The following is a 22,267-nucleotide window of genomic DNA, read 5'->3' as shown; positions in this document are numbered from 1 at the left end:
TGTTCGGTATTTACATATGTGTGACTTATTTATCTCACTTAAGAGTATATCCTCAATATGCATCCATTTTCCTATGAATGACTCTAATTTCTCATTCTTTAAAAATACACTAGTTTTTAAAAGCTAAAGAAACATGACCTCCTCCTCAGCCCTTTTAAACTCCATTGTAATTTATTCAGGGCCATGTTCAGATATCATTGTATAGTTTTTACGAAAGATTGAGTTTATATTTGCAGTTATTTTAGCATTTTACGCCCTTTTTCCTGTAATCATAAAGTCATGGACTGTTTAATGTGAGAGAACTTTAATACAAGCTATAAAGTAGGAAGAGACCCTTGACAAGGATCCCTGGGTACTCTCTAATAAGAGGGCAAATCCAGACAAAATGGTCAAGCCACCCCCCAATAAGAATGAGAAACTTATCAAGAATACAGAATACTGTTTCTTGGAACTTTTTGTAGTTGTTGTCTCACTGATAGAATAGTTGGACCTTTTAAGGCTATACTTTCAGGGATCATTTCTATAGTTGGTGAATAGTTGGACCTTTTATTTAAGAGGTAGGAACTTGTGATTAAACAAAAACTATTTAAATGCTGTCACAACAACTTCTTGATATTGTTGTTTTCTGGAGTAGTGTTTCTTTTCTTTCTTTCTTTCTTTTTTTTTTTTTTCCTTTGGTACTGGGGATCGAACTCAGGACCTTGCACTTTGAGGCAGGCGCAGTGCCACTGAGCTAAATCCCTGGCTCGGGCAGTGTTTCTTGTAATTTACTATGTGTATGAGTCATCTGGGGTTCTAGTTAGAAAACCACAAAATTCTGTTGTGAATTTCAGGGGTGGTGCTGGAGAGTCGGCTTTTCTGACAAGCCTCCTGCACGACTTTGTGTTGTGGTCTTAGGTCATACTGGCTCTAGGGCAGCACTTTCTAATCAAACTTTCTGTGACGATGGGATGCTTTATATCTGTACAGTACAGTATGGTGACCATTAACTATAAGGATATGGTGCACAGAGGAACCGAACTTTGAATTTTATTATATTTTAATTAATTGAAATTTTAGCAGCCATATGTAGATGTGGTTGTAATATTTTACAGCACAGAGTTGAGAGAGTAATCAATGGAGAAATTCATGTGTCATGGTAATGGCCTGTGTAGGATCATCCTGAATTCTAGAACTGTGGCCAAAATGATCTCCACTGAACTTTACCACTGTCTGAATTTTGAAAGCACACAGCATGTGTAGATGGAGTTGCTGGGCTGTGATATAAACTCCTTGATGGTAACAGCCATGCCAGTCCTGTGTGCTGTTGTGTTCCCCGGTGCTTGATACAAATTGGTGCATTATATTTCTATGCAGAGAAAATGAAAGAATGAAGTTGCTTGACTGAACTGCCCTGATAAAATTAGGGCAGCATGCATGTTTTTTCCAACATTTCACTGGAGCATGTATTTGGGAGCAGTGCCTAGAACTCGGGCAGCATTTCTGTGTTGTACTTTTGCTGTGTGTAAGGAGATGTCATCTTTGTGTTTCTGTCTTGAGCATTTTAATTGACATCTTATTGGTTGTAGGTTATTCTTTATTATATTGATTCAAACAAAAGCATTCATTTTGCTAGGTTCCATTTATTAGAGGCTCTGGGGATAGAGAAAGCAAAATTCTTGTCTTTTGGCATTTATTCTAGTGGTGACAACAAAAAACAAGAACGCCTTCCTGAAATGACTGGGCATAAGCTCTAGGAAATTTATATACATAGAATTCATATTTGTAGATAATTGTGGTCCTCCTGAAGGATCTAGGCATAGATGTTATGCCCATATTTTCTAGTGAAACCTATATCCTGCTACTCAGAATTACTAATCTTAATAAGCTGTTTTATTGAAATTTCTGCAGTAGATGTGCCAAATACTTTTTTTTCCCTTTTATTTAGTTTATTGGTACATTTGAGGTATACAGTACAATTACATTCATTATTGGGATCTTGTACCTTTACATGACAGGTCTTGGTTCTCATTTTTTTCCCCTTGTCTATGCCCTCCCTTCACCCCCTCCTGCCCTCCCCATTTACAAACACTTTATTTCCATTTTTTCATTTTGTCATATTTTTTTCTTTTACCTTATTACCTTTCCCCTACCCTTCCTATTTTCCCTACACCTTTAGCCCTTTTCTTCCTATTTCACATGGTCACTTATCTAATTAGGATCTTATGTACTATTATAACTTTTCACGCCAGAGAAACTATTCAGTATTTACACGTTTTTCCAAAAGAATTAAAGGAATCATACCACAGTGATACATGTGCACCCATGTTTATAGCAGCACAGTTTGTATTAGCTAAATCTTGGAAACAGCCCATTTGCCGATCAGTTGGAAATTGGATAAAGAAGATGTGGTTTTTCTATAAAATGAAATACTACTCAGCCATAAAGACTGAGAAATTAGATTCATTCATAGGAAAATGGGTACATATTGAGGATATACTCCTAAGTGAAATAAATAAGTCACACATGGGTAGATACCGAATAGTTTCTCTGGTGTGAAAAGCTATAATAGTACATAAGATCCTAATGAGATAATTGGCCAAATAATTTCATTGTCTGTCTGTCTCTCTATCTAGTTGACAAGTTGTCATAGTAGTCCAGTTCAGGTTGGCCTTGAACTTGCTTTGTAGCTCAGGCTGGCTCTTGAACCTCTTGCCTGTTCCTCCTAAATGCTGGCATTGTGTGCATATCCCGCCACTCCTGACTGGTTTTGTTTATCTTGAACCCTTTCCTTTTAAGGCATTTGCTAACCGGAGTGGAAGAAAATTCATTTCATTAACTGATTCAACAACAAGTTGTTCTTAGAAAAGTCAGTTTTTCTGCATCTGGTCTTATGAAGCAGGCTCATTTCCTTATAATTTGAAGAAATTATTTTTCTATTCAATCATTTTATTACCATCCAGTCCATGTGTTGTAGAAGCAGATGGCTATTTAACACAAAACTCAAAGCAGTTCCAAAGCTGATCTGGTTAACAAAGTATCCCGTTTTTTCTCAGTATATAAAGTCAAAAGAAAAAATGTTAAGAATATAATCAGTGGGTTTATACTTATCACAGCAAAAGTCTTTACCCAATAAAAATAATCACAATTTGTTAATTGTCTACCAGATACGCAAAGCAGGTAAGATTGCTAGAAAAGGGCAACTTTTAATGTAATATAACTACACACCCCCACACCAAAGTACTGTATATATTTTTCACATAAGTGTAAAAATAAAACTCTTTACTCTCTCCCTTTTCCTTCTAGAAGTTTTATACTATATTTTCATTCTTTTAAGGGGAAGAAGTGCACTTAAGCCATGAACTCTTTATTAATTCAGATTCTACTAGTGTGTGGTTTAGGTCAGTGCTAAAGAACTTTTTTTTTTTGTACCGGGGATCGAACTTGGGACCTTGCGCTTATGAGGCAGGTGGTGGAACCTCTGAGCTAAATCCCCAGTCCTAAAGTACTTTTTTTATACTTACAAACCCCCTTGTCACAAAAAGGAGACCAAATTTGGGCAGGATTAATCCAGTAAGGCCTCTGGAGAGGAAATGTCTTGAGTTGATTCTTACCTTAGTAATAGATGCAGACTGAGAGAAAGACAAAGGAGGGCTCTTCATCAGGTAGGTACGGGAGCCCAGAGCAGCTGCATGAGGCCAAGCAGTAACTTCGGTTGAGTCATATTGATATTAGCAAAGGCCAGGAAAGGGGTGAAGTGATAATGGTGCAGCTGCTGATGGAAGTAGAGCATCTTGGGAGATCCAGCATCCTTTGCATCTTTGTTTTGTCCATTTTGCCATTGCTCTGGCACAGGCACTTACCATCTTTCACCTCTGTGGTTGCCATTATTAAGCCTGTTTATGCTCACACTCTGTCCCCCCCGTACGTCTTGCTGCCAAGGTGGTCTTTCTAATACATCCACCAGTTGCCTCGTCTGACCGTAGTGTTTTGTTGTTGTTTTTTGGTACAGGGGGTTGAACTCAGGACCTTGTACTTGCGAGGCAGGAGGCGGCACCACTGAGCTAAATATTTGGCCCTGACAATAGTATTTTGAATCCACTGTGTTCAGTACATGGAAGATAATTAAATGATCATGGAGGCAATGAATTTGGAAACAGTGGACGTTTCATAGGAGGTACCCATGGTCCTATTTTAAAGGGGAGCAGATAAAAAATCTTAAAGTAGAAGAGGAATTTGATCTTTTCTTTCTTTTTTCTCTTTTAAAAACCATCACCCCAGCATATGGAGTTGCAAAGAATTAGTTCCATGAAATAAATCAGAAATTGGAAGTAAACTATCAGGATTAACATTTTGCCAAGTTTTGTGTGTTGTTAAATACAGTTCAAAGGGTAGCAAGAAATGCAAACAACAAAAAATAAAATGCTCTTGCAATATAACAAAGGAGTGCTTTAGTCGGAAGATTGGCTGTGATGCTGAATCCTGTGATAGGTGCTCTGACCAGGAGGAATGAGACCATTAATGCTGTTTCTATGCAGAAACTGCAGCTAGAAGACTTCAGTTTTCATTAGGTTTGTTAAATTTGCTATTAGAGTGATCGCCTCACCACTTAGTGACACCTGAGGTTTTCCATGAATTTATTCCAGGGAGACAAAAGACTAGACAGTCTTGACCTTTAGTTCTGGTACAGAACATTCTTCAGCATTGTTTTACTTATATTTGCCATTTAGCCTTTCAAAACGCTTATTTCTTTTAGTCTATCTATGCCAGATGCTTTTAGTTAAAAGATTAAATCACACTCATTAGAGTAGTATTTATTAGAACGGTAAATTTAAACCAGGAGACCTTATTGAATAGTAAAGTCAGCTATGTGTCAGATAGGAATTTGCTTTTGTCCATTTACCCTTTGTCTAATTTCTTTTGCTTTGACCAGTTGCCAAGTTATGTCAAGCATCACAAATATTTTTCCACAATTGATGCCTTTGCTTGGAACATTTCAATGAAAAGTATCAAAAATGAGGTGAAAGCCATTGTGCTCATGCATGTCTGTAATTCCAGCTACTTGGGGCTGAAGCAGGAGGTTGAAAAGTTGGAGACCAGCCTAGGAACACTTCATGAGACCTTGTTGCAAAATTTAAAAAAAGGGGGAGGGAGGGTGAACAAGTTATTAAATTTTTTGAGGTCTTTTTTCTTGATTTCTTTTTTGTGGGGGTGGTTATTTTTCTCTGAGCCAGTGATAAGTTTCATGGTTGTTTTATAAAAGGAAATTTAAACTATTAGGAAAAGTGGGCCCCTTCATGAAAGCTCAGCATTTATCAATTTGTTGAATGGATTTCACTGTGTTATTTTCTGGTATTATATACACATACATCTTCAGTGCTCACTGTGGTTGAATTTCATAAAACAGTGCATGATAAGTTAAAATAGGGAGCTTCTCAAGCTTTATAATATGAGCGAGTGTTATGCGTTAGTGATTTCATGTATTTGTACTGCTTTTACACAGTTGATTTTCTTTTGATGTTTGTGATTTCTTTTAAAGATGGTGATTGGGGAACCCTTTTAAAGGAGGAGGAATTGAAGTTGGGTCTTGGAAGGTGAAAATAATCTTTCATATATCACATGAGAAAAAGAGGCTGAACAGAGGTGAAGCTGAACAGTTCAGAGTGTCCATAGAGTTAACTTTATTTCTGGACTAACTTAGAATTAGCACCTTTTCAAAGTATGTCTGTACTGTACTCACCTTCTGTTTACCGGCACTAGGATAACATATTTGAAATTTCTTTTTTTTTTTCTTTTACCTGGGAATCAAACTTGGGACCTTGTGCTTGCGAGGCAGGTGTTGAAACCACTGAGCTAAATCCCTGGCCCTTAGTATAATATATTTGAAAGGGGAGTTGAGAGAGTAGTATATGTGAAGGATGGATGGTGATTAGGAAGGGAAAAGTTAAAGCTATATCTGTTCACAGATGACAGGACCTCGTAAACAGAAAATCCTAAGGAACCTATAAAAATTCTATAGATCTAAAACATAAGTTCACCAGATTGCAGGATCTAAGACCAATATAGTAACTAGTTATATTTCTATATGCCTGGTATCCATGATCTAGATATGAAGTTAGAAATATCAAAAAAGAGAATAAATTTAACAAAAGTAATTTAAAAACACAATTTAAAACTACAAAACACTACTGAGAGAAATTAAGGGCACTGACATAAATGGAAAGAAAACTCATGGTCATAAATTGAAAGATGTCATAATAATACCACTAAGCATCCTGTACTCTATAGATTCATTGCAGTTCCTATCAAAATCTCAACTGTTTACCATCTTGAACCTAAACTTTGCTGAGATATGCAAAGGACTCAAAGTAGCCAAAACACCTGGAAGTGCAAAACAAAGTTGGAGCACGCTCATTTCCAGGTTTTATTTATTACAGAGCTACAGTACTCAAGATAGTGTACTGGCCTAAAGACAGATGTCTAGTTCAGTGCAACAGAACTGAGAGTCTTGAGAAATCTTTACATTTATGGTCAGTTGATTTTCTGCAGGGTTATCAAGGAAATTCAATGGGAAATGATAGCAATCTTTTCAACAGATACTGCTGGAACAGTAGGATATCCACAGGCAATAGAATGAAGTTGAATCTCTATTTCACACCGCATTTTAAAATGAATGTGAAATGGATCACAGATTTACATGCAGTGGCCAACACTGTAAAGCTCTTAGAAGATATAGGAAAAATTCCTTCTAACCTTGAATCAGACAGCGATTTGTTACACACGATAAAAGCATATGCAACAAAGGAAAAATAAGTGTTAGATTTATTAGTTTTTATTTATTTCTGTGGTACTGAGGTTGAACCCATGGTCTTCATACTTAGCTATATCGTCAGGACTTTAAAAAATGTTTAATTTTGAGACAGGTTTCCCCTGAGTTGTTAAGTTGCCAAGGCTGGGCTTGAATTTGTAGTTCTTCTGCCTCAGTCTTCCAAAGCACTGGGCTAATAGGTGTGTTCTACCACACACAGCTGAATAAGTTGGGTTTTGATCAAATCGGAAACATTGTGCTTCAAAAAACACCATTAATGAAGTCAAAGGATATATCAGAGACTGGAAGAAGATATTTATAAAAACTATTACAACTAAATAATAAAAAGACAACCCAATTTTAAAATGGACAAAAGATCTGAATAGGTATGTCTCCAAAGAAGCTCTACAAATGAGAAATAAACACCGCAAGATGCTCAACACTATTAGTCATTAGTAAGACCAGAATCATGGTACAATATCACTAAACATGCTCTAGGATGTCTGTGATAAAAAAATAAAACACAACAACATGGAAAACAATGGAACTCTTGAACATAGCAGAAGGAATGAAAATAGTGCAGCTATTTTGGAAAACTATTTGGCAGCTCCATTAAATGGATTTACCATGTGACCCAGAAGTTCCACTCTTACCCAAGAGAATTAAGAATGTGTTTAGACACAGAAACTTGTATATAAATTTACTATTTATACTGGCCAAAATGGAGACAACCTAAACATTCATCAGCCTGATGTATGGTCAAAGAAAATGTGTTATTTCTGTGTAATGAAACATTGTGTGGTGATAAAATAGAATGAAGCTCTGATACATGCTACAACATGAATATGTAAGTTGAAAACATTGTGCCAAGTGAAAGAAACCCAGCCCCAAATAGCATATATGATTTGATTGCATTTATATATAATACTCAGGACACACAAATCCCAAGAGACAGGAAGTAGATTGGTCCTTCCAGGGACTGTGGGGTGAGGCCAATAGGGAGTGGCTGTTAATGGATATCAGATTCCTTTTCTGGAATTATGAATGTGTCCTGGAACTGGATAATGGGAGTAGTCACACAGGTTGGTGAACATAAGAACAGCTGCTGCATCTTAAGAGGAAATGAAAGGGCTTACCACATTCTTTACTGAAAGAATAAAAATGTCAATGTGCTGCCCTGGGAAAAGGGGTCTCTTTGTTGTTTGTTTGTTTTTTAGTTTGCTGTCTTCCCTTTTAAAACCAGGTTTGAAAAGTTCCTCCCTTTTAGTTTTCAGCAAGCCGTATTTTTTGTTTTTGTTTTTAAATGATGCCACTGGCTGAACTCAGGGCTTTCCCACTGAGCTGCGGTATGGGATTGTTTCTGTCTGGCGAAGGTGTTACAGATACTCTTGTCACACAGCAGTGCTTCTGCGTCGACACCTGATTGAAATTTAATTTGAAAAGTATGTTTCAAATGGTTTTAAAGAGTGAAATATGACACGAATGTCCTCTTTCATAAAGTAGAAGTGAATATACTTTATTTCTAGTATAGATGATTATTTTTTTGATAGTGAAACTAAGTTCAGAAGGGGTTGGATACCAGGCATAATATGACTGAAACTCTTACCCAAGAACCATAAATTTAAAATTTTGAAATCAAGAGGTTCCCATGTTCAGTTTTGCTGTTATTTTGACAGGAAAGTGTAATTGTGGCCCATTATAATAAATATAACCTAATTAAACATTGTTTTGCTCTGCTTCATATATTGAGGTTCTAGATATGATACCATTAATATTTATGCAGTTTGTGATCTCACATGTGGAATCTAAAGTCAAACTCATAGAAGGAGACAGAGAGGGATGATTAACAGGGACAGGGGGAAGGAAGAGTACAGGGACCTGGGGAAAGGAGGCGAATTTTCAATTAGGAAGAATCAATTCAAGAGATCAACTGTACAAGACTGTGATGACAATGGCTGTATACTTGCAAATTAACAGAGTAGATCTTAAGTGTTTTTACCATAAAAAACCTGTGTGAGGTAAGATACGTTAGCCTGATTTAGTCATTCCACAATGCATCCCCATATCCAAACATCATGTTATATATCATACAGAAGTATGACTTTTTTGTCAGTTAAAAAGTAAATAAAATGATAAAAATTTCAGGCAGCCAGGATCCTGGAAATTTTTGTGGACACATTAAATTTCCTATTTCACTTTGGTTTCACTCTCATTCTTTAGGGATGTTTTCATGGCCTTTTTTCCCCCATTGAGCTCTGACAGGGAAAGGGGAGACATCAAGCTGAACAAATATTTACTGACTTTCAATAGTGTCTTTTTGCTGAGGCTCTGTCTCAGAGTCTGCCCTGCACATTCATAAGGCTATTTGGTATGCGCCCAGTATAAATATTTCGGTGGCTATTTACCAGTGGTATTTGGGTGGTGATCCTTATCCTTGTTATAATCTCTTTTTCCATATGAGACAGTGGAGTTGCAACCCTCATGTAATTGTCTTTATGAGAAGCAGGCTTAACTATGGCACGTGTCATTCCATTGCCTCCATAGATGAAACTTTTGTGGTGACGTGAATGTAGCAGAAGGGGCTGCTGCAAAGTTGCGAGAAACGCATAATACAGGGTATTGGATGGAAAATGGTAGTGAAATAATCAAATTATTACTGAATAGTTAATATGCATAGATATTTATTAATACTGGACCCTGGTGTTCAAAAAGTCATCTTTCCCTTCTGTTCTGTTCATAGGTGATCATGGAGGAAGCACTTTACTGCCACCGAATGTCACAAATGAATTTCCAGAATATGGGACCATGGAGGAAGGCAGAGAAGGTCTAAGAGCTTCTCTGGAGTTTGATGCAGAGTCTCTGTCATGCTGCGCCCCCAGGGAGCAGGGACTCCCTCTTGCCAGCCAAGACTCTGGGCTCCACAGTGTTACAGAAGGACCAAACAATATCCCAGAGGCCCCCTCGCAGAGTCACCTCAGGGAACAAAGTTTACAGCCCATTGACTCTTTGATTTCAGCTCTGAAAGCCACAGAAGCCAGAATAGCTTCAGGAACATTACAGGCTACGAAGGTACTGGACAAAGATGCTGTTTCTGGTTTTTCAGTTCAGCAGGTGGAAAAAGAGTCCAACACTGCTGGTCGTAAAGCATCGAGAGCCATCAAACCATCCCCTGCTGGCCAAGAAAAAGCACTAGCTGTACCTCTTGTAGCTGAAGAAACGACAGAAGAAAATTTTTATTTGAGCATCCAGGAGGATCTGACTGCACTGTTAACTGGAGAAACTCAGGCAGAGCGTTCCCAGACAACTACTAACGGGCGAAAGGGGGCTGTCTCTGTGCAGGCGCCGGCCTGTCCTGTATTCTCCCTGCGGAGCTCAGACGTGACACCCAATTCTGTAGGTGGAGTGGGCTTTCTGGAAGAGCAGAGATCGGATCTTGGGAGACAGGACTCAGGGGGGTGTGATCGAGGTGCTTCCCTAGGACATGTGGGCCGGGTCAAACATGTGGAATTTCAAGGGGTAGAGATATGGTGGGCAGGACGAGACAAGAGAAGGACCCAGCATTCTATTGTAGACTGGGCGGCACCATCGGAAAGGACAACCTTTCCTGAACATGAAGAGTTTCCCAGGGCGTCAGGCCATCGCGTCTCAGTGGCTGGCTCCTGTAATTCAGTGAGTTTAACAGAGAATGTTCGCGATGACACTTGGAACGCGTCTCCAGGGAGGCCCGGTCCTAGCTCAGGGACATTTTCCCCCATGCCTCTTGCTGACAGCGGAGAGGATGAAGTCTTTCTGAAAGAAAACCAACATCTTGAGAAGAAACCTGAGAGAGACAGTGAAAGGTGAGCTCGCAGAGTAGCCTGTCACCATGATGCCTGGAGAATATTCTAGAAAACCATTGTTATGTGCTTGATACAAAAACTCAGCTCACAACATGATGGGCTTTCCCTGCATTTTGCATTTGGAGGTTTCAGTTACCCATTGTCAGCAGAGGTTTGTGGATAATAAATGGGGAGTTGGAGGAATAAAAAATTTATACATTCTAAATAACTTCTGTTACAACATATTGTTATAAATGATCTATTTTATTAGTTGCTAATATTTTATTATATCTTATTAATAAGGTACATGCATAAGAAAAAGCATAGTGTTTTTAGGGTTCACTATTATCTTGGGGGTCTTGGAATGTACCCCACAGTGACTGCCTCCTCGTTATCACAGAGTTAGCATAATCTAGTCCTTCTTAGATTCTAAGTTTCTAAGACAGTACAGTGATCTTGTAACTAAGTTGTCCCTTAGGCATGGACCAGGGAATCAGAGTTTGATGTGACAGGGAGCACTCAGCCTTGCAAATCCACATCAGACATTTTGTTATATTTGCCAGGTTTTGAGTTTTTCAGCACCATGATAACTGAAACACTCCCTAATTGTTTTTATTGACACCACAGTATTCGAACTCTGTTGACACATCCCGGATGACCATAACATCCTTACTTAGGCACAGCAGGGACTGTGGAGCTGCGTACACCATTTACAATGCAGCCTGCTTTTGTGTGTGAGCACAGAGGCTCTGGCTTTGGGGCCACTCAGTGTCCTGCGTTCAGAAGGGAAAGTGCAGAAGTCAGAAGTGGACTCTGCAATTCATCTTTCCCACTGAATTCACATGGGGATCTCTTCCTCTCATGTAGCATGTGTTGACTTATGGCTGGGATTTGCAAACTTGGCTTCATGTGATATTTTCTGGTCTTTTCCTATGTTGCGGACACCATACCAGCTCAGAGCCTGGTAAATGGAAGACCTGACTCATCTTTCTTCTCTCCCTCCGGTTGTAGTCTGACTGTACAGTGTTACATACTATTCTTCTGTCACCAGACAAGGTCTGAGGAGCTCCCCCAAATCAGAGCTGGGGACCTGAACTCAGACTGCCTAGTTAATTTTTACTCTCATTAGAGAAAAGGAATTTCAGGACGCATCAGTAAGAGGCATAGAAAACATTTATTAGGCTGAGTTAAAGAGTGGGACAGCGTATATGATCTGGGGTTGGGAATATATGTGTTCTTGGAAGTATCCTTTAGTTGGATTATGGACATAGATAACCTGTGTCTGGAAGTCATAGATTTTGTTTTGTTTTGTTTTGTCTTTTGTGCTGGACATAAACCAGGACCTTCATAGGGAGCTATATTCTCAGCCCATTTTAATAGAGAATCTTACTAGATCTTACCAAGTCTCTAAATTGCCCAGGCTGGGTATGAACTTGTCATCCTCATGTCTCAGCCTCCAAGAGTGGAATGCTGGGGTAGCAGGCGAGCACCACCGTGCCTAATTCATCTCCTTTCAACTTATCTTGATTTTTTTCTGCCCTACTTCACTGGGAATTTGTAGCATGTTCCTTCTGTCGATTCTCATGACGCCCTGTTGTACTCTATAGGAGAGATGATCTGTGTCAAGGCTGAAGAGTGTTTTATCTTGGTTTTTTGTTCCATAGAAGGAAATGCTTTTTCCTCTACAGTTAGCAAATCCCCTGAGACAACTATCAGGATCTCCCTCCTTCCCTGTCCCTCAATGTAAACCCTCCAGACTCCCTTCAAAAGCATCTTGTTAGGTGGCATGTGGCTATTTGTATTCTCATTTGAATATGCACTTTTGCTGTTGTTTGGATTATTAATCTATTCCTCTTTTCCTCCTTCCTTCTTCCTTTTTTTTTTTTTTAATATGGTACTGGCGATTGAACTCAGGACTTGGTGCTTGCCAGGCAGGCAGTGGCACCACTGAGCTAAATTCCCCGCCTCTCCCTCTCTTTCCACATAAAGCTTTCAGTTGTTTACTGTGCCTTTGACCTTGCTAGATGCTTGATAGAAAGGCAGATCCAGTCCATGGTGGTCACTGTCCTCATGGAATTTGCTGCTGAAGACAAATGAGCACATTCATTAGTATGGGATCACAGATTGTGCCAGGCACTTGAAGGAAAAGAATGGAGACATATTATTAGAATTTGAATGGAAGGGGAGGGGCTTCTTCAGTGGATGGTTTGGGTGAAGCCTTTCTGTGGAAATAGCAATTAAGCGGACGTTTGAAAAATGCATAAGAGCCAGGCGGAAAATGGGGAAGAACGATCTGTTTGGGAATTTTCCGTTTTATTCTAGAAGCAATGGGAAGCTATTAGGAGGTGAAAATCCAGAATATTATTTAGTACAAAATGGATGTTCAATAATTTGAGATAAACAGACAATTGGCTTGTTTGTGTATGAATTCTGACGTGCCTAGGAGTTCAGATTACTTATGAGATACTTAATAGATCCAATTTCTACTTTATTTCCATTTGTAGAAATCAGAGGCTTAGAAAGGTTGAGTGAAGTTGCCTCAAGTGCTGTAGCTAATTGACACTCAAAATTCAGCTCCAGGATTTTCTAACTCTTGGCCTCTTGTTCATACTACTGATCTATCTCCCAGGCATTCATTTTTACTTAGTTATCCTGTTGTTCACTTTTAATATTTAAAGAATATGTTGCATATTAATTTCTCACATTTGTATGCCAAAATTAACACCGCACCCATGTATATGAACTTGTAAGTTGTCTCTAGCTTCCCTGGGTTTTGAGTAGCCTTACAACAGGCTGTTTTAGGGTCAGGTACTGGCTGCCCCAGTTTGGGACCTGAACTCTGCAGTGTGGCTTCCCTGTCAGCAGAGGGCAGCATTCGGATTCTGATGTGTCACCCTCTCCAGAGCTTGTGGTCATAAGTCAGAAAGTTTAGTGTATTTTTACTGAAAGTTTACATGTCAAGTTTACATGATATGTTTTTCTGCTGTTACTATTTTTTCAAGGTACTAAGGATTGAACCCAGGAGCTTTGCAGTGAGTTATCTTTCCAACCCGTTTTTATTTTAAGATAGGGTCTTGCTAAGTAAATTGCTAAAATGTACAGGTTGGGCTAGAACTTGTGATCCTCTTGCCTCAGCTTTGCATAGTGTTTGGATTACAGGTGTGCATATTGAGCTGCTTTTTTTACAATTAAGAATGATGTTATATGTAGTCTGAATTCGTGGAATATAGCTGATTAAAATGAGAAGCTAGTATTTTACTCAAATATTGCTCATTGGACTAGATGTATTTGCACACTAAGAAACTAGTTTGAAACTTTATTAAGCTTCTTTCAGGATAATAACACATGTATGCTTAGAAGTTTTTCAACCCATATGTGTTTCATATCTTCCTAACCAAATAGGTTTAGATACAAACTCAGTGAGGGTGAATTACACCTACAGAACATAATTATTTTATTGAAGGGGCAAAATAAAAAGAAAAAAATATTGAAATTCTTTACTCTTAATTTCTTTCCAGGATCCTGGAGGAAGAAGACCACCTTAGGGAAGGAGATGATGATATTCTTGGGACAGGATATACAGAAGACTCTACTGATGTTTACAGCTCCCAGTTTGAGACCATTTTGGACAACACTTCTTTGTACTATAGTGCAGAGTCATTGGAGACATTATACTCAGAGCCTGATAGCTACTTTAGCTTTGAAATGCCCCTTACTCCAATGATACAACAGCGCATCAAAGAAGGTGGCCAGTTCTTGGAGAGGACTTCAGCAAGAGAACATCAGGACATCCTGAGTGTCTCATCAGACGGAGGCATAGTGATGGGCTACTCTAGTGGGATCGCCAACGGGCTGAATGATGCCAGCGACTCCATCTACTCAAAAGGCTCTCCGGAGATTGCTTTCTGGGGAAGGTACTAGTCCCATTCTTAGCAGTTTCATGGTGGTGGTGGTGGCATTCTCTCTTTGGGAAATCCAAGTGTGGAATATACTTAGCATCTGGCCAGTTTCTGTGGATATTAATAAAAAACAATATAAGAAGTCATTTGGGCTCTTAAGGGCAGGCAGAGTGTGCCTCAGTGGTTTGCCAGATCGGCAAGCTGTAAGCATTGTATGCTGTGCTGTTTCCCTGGCTTGCTGTATGGGAATGGATACTGAACAAATACTTGTGGGTGACGAGTAGGAATTAGTTCCAGTGATACAGCTCTGAAGGCACTGGTATATTCTGTTAGAAGAACTTTTTTCTAGTACTAACTTTGATTGATGACGTGGAACAGGTTATTTGATTAGTCCAGGGACTCCTTAGGTAGAAAGTGAGGGTGTTGCATGGAGGTCACGAGGTCACTTCCAGCTTTTTCCCCAGCGGTCCTGGTCTGTCTGTCTGGTTGTCTCCTTGTTCCTAAGATTGGGGTGAAGGATCTGATGGGAATGCTTCATAGAGCCACACCTTGGCAAGGCTATACACATCTTCTTTCGCTAAGATTTAAGTTTCTCTGGGAGATAAAATGACAAATTACATGGGTTCCATGCACCATCCTGTCATTTCCTGATTCCTGTGCATTTATGGATTGTGTAGTGTTTCATTTTTTTCTTGCCTGTCTTCTTCAGGTCATCTGCGTTTCATTTAGCATCTCACCTCCATCAGTGAGCAGAGAATGCTACATTCTGTGAGCTTTATGAATTTGGTTTGGTGTATTTTTACCTGTGTGAATGTGTGTGCGTGTGCGTGTGCGTGCGCATGTGTGTGTGTGTGCGTGCGTGTGTGGAGGCGGGTGGGTGGGTGGAAGAAAGGTTACATGGGGATAAATTATTTTAAACTTCTGTGAAAAAAGTAAGTTTTTTTTTAAAAGACAGGGTTCATATTACACATTTCCAGTAAGCCATTCTTTTTGAAGAGTCCACCCTGCGTTAGCATTTTTCACAACCAGTTTATAGATTTCTAGTTAGGTGGGTGAGCAAACGCACCTGCTACATCACAACATTGTAGGCCTGCGTTTCTACGTGAAATGGGGTGTGGGTATGAGTTGTCTGACTGGGTCACAGTGAGGTAATGACAAGAACATAGGCCTCAAAAGCACCAGGCTTTGTTCTGAATTACTTGGACAAGCCACTTAGTCTGTCAGATACTTGATTTATTTATTTGCAAAATGGAAATAATGATCTCCAGTGTGCTGCATGGCAGTGAGACTTAAGGGTTAATATATAGTTGAAATCAGGGAGCACAGTGCTTGGCATAAAGTAAGAAGAGTAAATATCTGAATCTGTTGGTTGGCAAGTCTCCTGTGAGATTTCCTGCATCTCTGAGCGGGTGTGTCCTCTAGGGGAGGCATCCCTGCCTGGGGACACCCTGGGGACTGAGAGGAAACATTCTTCATTGGAGGGTGGCACTATAGTCCTTCAGCTTCATCATCATCCCCGGGGACTGTAAATTGTAGCAGAACGCTATAGGACAGGTTTGCAAATAATCTCATTGCAGTTCTCTCCTGACTTTCTGCGTCAAGTGTTTGTATCACAGACCAAAAACAGGTTGGGGCCCTGAAGTGGTCTGGACTGAAGGGCCTGACCCAGAAGTCATAGGGAAGGCGTGTCAGTGACAAAGACAAGAGACGAGCCTCACTCAGTGAGTCAGGGCAGGAAGGAGAGAGAGGAAGGTTTGTTACATGTCTGGCTTGTGTGGCTAGTTGAGGAAAAAGTTGTCATTTGGATGACATAGGTGCCGGTTATTAAGATGGACAGAGTCACCGGGGAGAATATTGGGGTGGATGGTAGGACTATAGCACCTCACATTTAGCTGTCACAGATCATATCAGTGGTAAAGGACCAAATCCTAGTACTGAATGAGAAATGTCTTGGAAATGAGGCAGCCTGGTTATTTCCTAGCCCTGGCCTCCTCTTTCAGGGCTTTTGACTGAGGGTCTTTCCACAAACACTGCCTGTGACGTAGATAGCCCAGCTGGATGGGGCACCTGATTTTGTGTTTTCTGAGCTAGTAAGTGATTATAGGTGAAGAAAGTTTTATTTTATGATGTATGTCTATATTTAGGATTAAAAAAGGAGATTGCAGGTTTAATACGAATTTTTTTGTGATCAGGAGGGCTTAGTTCTTATTTATTTTATTTTTTTGAAACAGAACATTTGTTATCAGTATGTATATCTAAAACGTACCAATAAATGTTTTGCTTCATGAAAAAAAGAGGTTTTACAGAACTGGAAAATTTTCACATTTTTCTTCAGCTGCTTCTGCTTTCTTTGGTGGTTCGGAGAAGTTACACTACCACAGAATTGTTTCAGTGTTATGGGTTGAAGAAGTATGCCATTTTACAGCTTGAAGGGGGCCTTCATTATTTTATAATAAAGTCACTATGTCCCAGCTGGGGAATTACCCAAAGCCACATGACTTTCATGTCACAGATTCTTATTCCAATTCAAGTTGCCTGACTCGTAGGCCATGTCCTTTTGCTGTTCTAGGCGCCTGGTGTTTTAGTATTCTTTCTTTTCTTTTGATCTGGTTTCTTTCATGCATGTGTCTATAGTGGCAGAAGCCTTAGTGGGTCTGTTTTCAAGAAACCGATACCGAGGAAAAATTTACCAAGTCATTAATAAACATGTTCTGTAACATTTTAAAGCAATCAGTGAGAGTGTTTTAACATTTCTTCCACATTAAAACATCCCTCGGCAGAGGTAAGGAGGTAAACACAGAGGTATTGAGTCTGTTCAGGAAGTCCAGTGATTACTGACTGCACAGCAGTTGACTTCCCTCTACCAAGTACTGAGGGCCAGTTAGAATCCAAGGAAAAGAATATTTTCCAGTTTCATTAGGAAATATGATCTTTACCAAAAAAGTGATAAATAAAAGAAGTACGCATGCCCAGCATTTCATCTGTGTTCACCACCCTCTCCTCAGTCATGGGCTGTGGGTTGGATCACATTGTCTGATGTGAGCTCCGAGGAAGGCATGGAAGAAGGGAGGTCAAGAGTGAGTTCTCTGACAATGCTCTTTTGAGTTTGCATAGGGCAGCTGAGGAAAGTAAGCCCATCCCTATTGAGGTATTGATTTTAATGTGTAAAGTATTAGTTGTCAGCTAGTAGAAAATATAATATTACTTTTGCTAGTCTCTAAAGTACTTTAATGTTATATGTAGCCCAATCGATTTTATTTATTTTGTGAACACATGGTACTCCAGTCTCATAATTAGCTGGAAGAAAGAAAGAAACTATTAATATTCTTATTTTTCAGGCAAGGAATTAAGCCACAGAGAGGTCAAGTAACTTCCTTAGAGTTTCAGGGATGGTTAGCAGCACACCTAGCACTTGAGCCTGCGTTCCAGGGCTCTTGCTCCTACTAAGCTATGTTGAATTGGACCCATAAATTATGTGTCCAGTGATAAAGATTTCCTGACAAACCCAGTAACAGGTATTTTGAACACAATAAAAATGTATTTATTCTGGTATTGCTTAGATATATTTTTAAATCCTTTCCTATTTCAATATGTGTCTCTACCTTGTCATTCAAGATTACTTCAGTGGCAGCATCTGATGGTGGTTTCTTTGGAGCAGAAAATGACCTTATCTCTGTTGCATTGCATCTGTACAGTGAGGTGGAAGTAGCTGAAAGTGGTGATGAAGATGTTGTAGCAAGTTAGCAAATCTCCACCCCCTCTCCCAGGAACAACTTCTCTTCCGGCTGTTCTCCCCACACATGTCAAAGAGAAAGATACCCCACATCTATCATGTTTTACTCTCTGGTTGAGAAGGGAAATTTTTTTAGGGGGAGGTCACTATTTGCTTTTTAAAGTATTATTTGCTGCTCAAAGGGAAAACCCACTCAGAGGACTGGTGGACATTGCTCAACAAAGGCCAGTACTCAAAATTTTAAAAATAAGTGTTACAGATCTTTGTGATACCTGATAGATCACTTTTCATAAAGAAAAAAGAAAGCCTCTCAAAATCCTGATGTGAATATGACTAGGAACAGTTAAATTCTCCCAGGTGCTCTCCTTGATTGTTGACCAGAGAGCTGCATGTCAGCCTGGAAAGGCACACCCTGTGATGTAACACAGTATTTTAATGAAGGAGTGAAGAGTAGCCTCACCGTCTCTTTGTGGTCCAGCTACAACACACTCATGCTGACGGGGCTCAGTGGTGCTGTGTGAAGTCCAGTCACATGGCTCCAAAATTAGAAAGGATAATTAGAGACTTACAGTTACACGTGTTCCAATGGGTTCCTTTGTGTCTGGGTGCTTCTCTCTCGCCGGTCTATCATCTGATGACCACAACTCCAATCAGTAAGTTCTGACTGAAGACAGCAAGGCACAGATGTTGTCACTGTGACCATTGCCAGAGCAGAATAGTGTCCGTTTCTATTGAGCTTGGCTTTGGACAGAGAGGAAAAGAGAGATTGCAGATGCAGTAACACTGCAGGAGCTTCTCTTTTGGTTCTCTGAACTATACGAAGCTGCCTTAAAAAATTACCTTTTTAGTGTAGTAGATGTTTCTTATGCCTCAGGGTCCTAGGGTTTCTCTCAGATATTGCTGAGGATACCGAGCAGTTCAGTCGGAGGAGGTGAATTGCATCTGCGTGCGGCTGATATGCCTGAGCAAAGTGCTTCTGTGTTTGGTCCACCCTGAATCTGACATTTGTGGTTTTCTGTCTTCCTCGTGCCCACCGCCCCGCCTTCCACTGGAATGCTAGTGTTTAGAGCTATTCTCTTCAATTTTTTTGGTCCACTGGAGTTTTTTTGGCTTAGGAAGAAGTCGCATGATGTAGCAGTGATGCAGAAAATTTGTTGAAGTGTGATTTCAAAAATTTTCCCCAACATCCCAGTGTAAAAGCTGGAAGGCATTTAAATATTAGAATATACGTGGCATTAATTAAGCTGTGACAGGGAAAAATACTTTGTTTTTGTGGAGTTGTCTTTATGGATTTGGCTGCTGTGGGAGCTCCTAGCTTCTCTTCAGTCTTTAGTGTTGCCAGCCCTCTGCCTGCTAAGTTCTTTAACGTGTACGCTAGTATGCTCTTGCACTTTTTTGCTTTACATGTTATAACTTATTCTATAGAAAAGGAGGCTCTCATTTTTCTTTTTCTAGCTTCCTGAAGTAGTGGATTTTGCTTTTAATCACATGGGATTGGGTTCTGCTGCGTGTCTCAGCTAGTTACTGGGATGAATGCAGAAAATCTAGAAACTTTCCCTAGTGTGAAATGGAATTAAAAGTATCTGTCATAAAGGAAGAAGGAGGAAATCAGATAAATACATCATGTCTGGCATGTAGTAGAAGATAATAAAATGAAATTAATGTCAGCGATAGCAGTAACCTGTGTGCCTTCCTCATCCTGCTGCCGGTGCCTTCTACTCCAGTCAACACCCGTTCTTCCCAGCCCTAAACCTTCTCAGGCACTTACTTCTGGAATTCCTGAAATGTAACTTTCCTTTTACTATAAGGGGCAAAGTCCTGGGTTAGGGTGGAATAAATCTGGTATTACTGGCACTTGATCTCGGGCAGATCTTTTCATTTGTGAAACTTCTGATTCCTTATTGGTAAGATAGAAATAACCTTAGCAGCCGATTTGCTGAGTTCTAGTTTGTGATTGTTCATTTTTAATCCTGTCAGAGTTTTGCAGTAGTGGCCTGAGTAATAGTCTAAGGAATACTAAGATAATACACGAGGAAAACCCTGATTTAAAGCAAAGACACAAGGATTTGGTGAATGTTTGAATGCAGGCAGTGTGGGGCTGAGTCAATGTGATTGTGAGGGTTCAAGCCTGGATGGCTTTGGGAATCAGGAAACTATCAGCAGGAAGTAGGGATGAAGCAGAGTTTGTACCAGAACCTCCAGTGGGGTCAGCTTTCAACTGGCATGGTGTGAGGAGTACAGGGTTAGATGTGGAGGGTTGGTAGGAACATGGGATAGAAGGTGGCTAGTGGACCTTTGGAGTCACCCTCGTTGAGGTGAGACTTGCAGTTGTGGGAGTGAGAAAGCTCTCAGAGGGTGAAGAGTGCTCAACCCTGGAACTCAGGGAGGCTGGCACAACAGGAGCATGGGGTACATTTTGTGCCTCTGATTCTATCTGCCCAGGAAATAGGCCCTGTGAAGCCAGTTTCCTTGCCACTCTTTTGCACTTGCCTCCTGTCTCCAACAGTGGATTCCCTGTCAGGAGCCCAGAGTGGAGGCTTAGTACTCTGGTTACCACTTGTTCTTTCCATGCGCTGCACAGGGCCCTGGCTTTGGTGGCCCTGAGCTCTTCTGCTGTGTTGAGTGCCTCTTGGATAAATTTGTGCTTTAGGAAATGAGTTTGAACCAGATATTCTAGAGACATTCTAATTCTCCAGTTGAAACCTCCAATCAAACAAAATGTAATTCTTCGGGTGTAAGTGGTGAGAAAATTGAAAGGCACCACCTACTTGGACAGTCCTTTATCAGAGATGATTTCCAAGGGTAGGGAAAAGGGAATAAGGGAAAAGAAAAAAATATGAGAAAACGAAAAAATGGAAGTAAAGTTTTTGTGAATAGGGAAGGGAGGGAGGAGGGGTGAAGGGAGGGCAGGGGTAAGGGGAAAAAATGAGAACCAAGACCTGTCGTGTAAAGGTACAAGATCCCAATGATGAATGTAACTGTACTGTATACCTAAAATGTACCAATAAACTCAATGAGGAAAAAAAAATGATTTCCAATGATAAAGGACATTGGAGGTACAGGTTATTACAAGGAGAATCATGGCTTGAGATAAAAGTTGGAAAGGTGGCTAATCTTTTATTTGTTTGCAATGATAGATACAGCAATCTTTTCTTACATGAATGTAGTATTTAAATTTGAAAGGAAGTAGTGACATTCCTCTTAGTGGGTCACTTAAAACCATATTTGCAACAGTAGATGTTATATGCATTGATTCTTGGTTTGGGGAGGAAAAATGATGTGGACCATCCCCTAAAAAAAGGTATTTTACTTAGAAATACAAATTTACTTGAACTCAAAATGGGCTGTTTTCCATTGCTTTAATCTTATTTTTCCTTCTTGAGTTCATAAGCTCTCCAAAAGCTGGCATACAGTCTATAATGAATTTGTTCCAGCTTCTCACCCAGCCTTCACATTCAACACCTGAGACTGGCAGAAACCATGGTGCAAAGGAAGTTGAATATTATCTTTCTCGTGAATGCTCATGAGGATTAATACCAGACTCCACCTAAATCAATGCTGGATAGATGCTCTGACTTCATAATCCCCCACCTCATGTGTTGTTCATATGCTTGTGCCTCGAACCTCTGTGTGCTGTTATTCTGCTGGTCTCTAAATTTAAAATTATTAAGGCTGTCGCCTTATAAATCTCACACATTGAATCAGTGAAATTTTCTGGTCTTGTTGCTCATAATCTTGCTTCCTATCAGCTTGTTGGAAATGGGTAATCTCTGGCCCTGTTCATGAGCTACTGAATCTATAGTTTAACGAGATGTGCAGGTGGTTTTTATGGCTGTAGAATTTGAGAAGCACTGGTCTACAACAGGTGTCCATAGACCATGTTTGAGTACTACAGCTGTGCAACAGTGAGCCTTAAACTTGATAGCACATTAAAGACATGTGGAAGTGTTCTCAAATTATGATTCTCCAGAGTCTGAACTCTAATATCCAAGTGCTTACAAAGCTTTCCAGGAGATTCTGATGTACAGCC

The 22,267-nt window shown here is 39.9% G+C and overlaps 1 protein-coding gene and 1 long non-coding RNA gene across 4 annotated transcripts in view; one reads left to right on the top strand and one right to left on the bottom strand.

Annotated features, from left to right (window-relative positions):
- Positions 1-22,267, top strand: part of Psd3 (pleckstrin and Sec7 domain containing 3) — a 299,163-nt gene that overhangs the window by 3,319 nt on the left and 273,577 nt on the right. Inside the window, exons 2-3 of one of the 2 annotated variants that reach the window (XM_010624949.3) lie at positions 9,528-10,626; positions 14,124-14,519. In XM_010624949.3, the coding sequence (XP_010623251.1) occupies positions 9,528-10,626; positions 14,124-14,519 (1,495 nt within the window). Of the gene's footprint in view, positions 1-9,527; positions 10,627-14,123; positions 14,520-18,807; positions 18,891-22,267 lie in introns of those variants that run through there. The other variant, XM_010624969.1, reaches the window with a different exon arrangement.
- LOC117286757 lies at positions 10,505-19,178 on the bottom strand. 2 transcript variants are annotated; one of them, XR_004517879.1, is made up of 3 exons: positions 19,078-19,178; positions 18,807-18,978; positions 10,505-10,576 (listed from the first exon to the last, which is right to left on the bottom strand). It is a non-coding gene; the product is annotated as an uncharacterized LOC117286757 (long non-coding RNA). The 2 variants fall into 2 exon arrangements; XR_004517880.1 differs by lacking the exon at positions 10,505-10,576 and adding an exon at positions 14,513-14,615.

This window comes from Fukomys damarensis, unplaced genomic scaffold (assembly GCF_012274545.1).
Source record: "Fukomys damarensis isolate Sample0158 unplaced genomic scaffold, DMR_v1.0_HiC HiC_scaffold_18, whole genome shotgun sequence".
In the NCBI taxonomy this organism is placed as follows: domain Eukaryota; kingdom Metazoa; phylum Chordata; class Mammalia; order Rodentia; family Bathyergidae; genus Fukomys; species Fukomys damarensis.
This window is presented reverse-complemented; position numbering and strand designations above follow the sequence as displayed.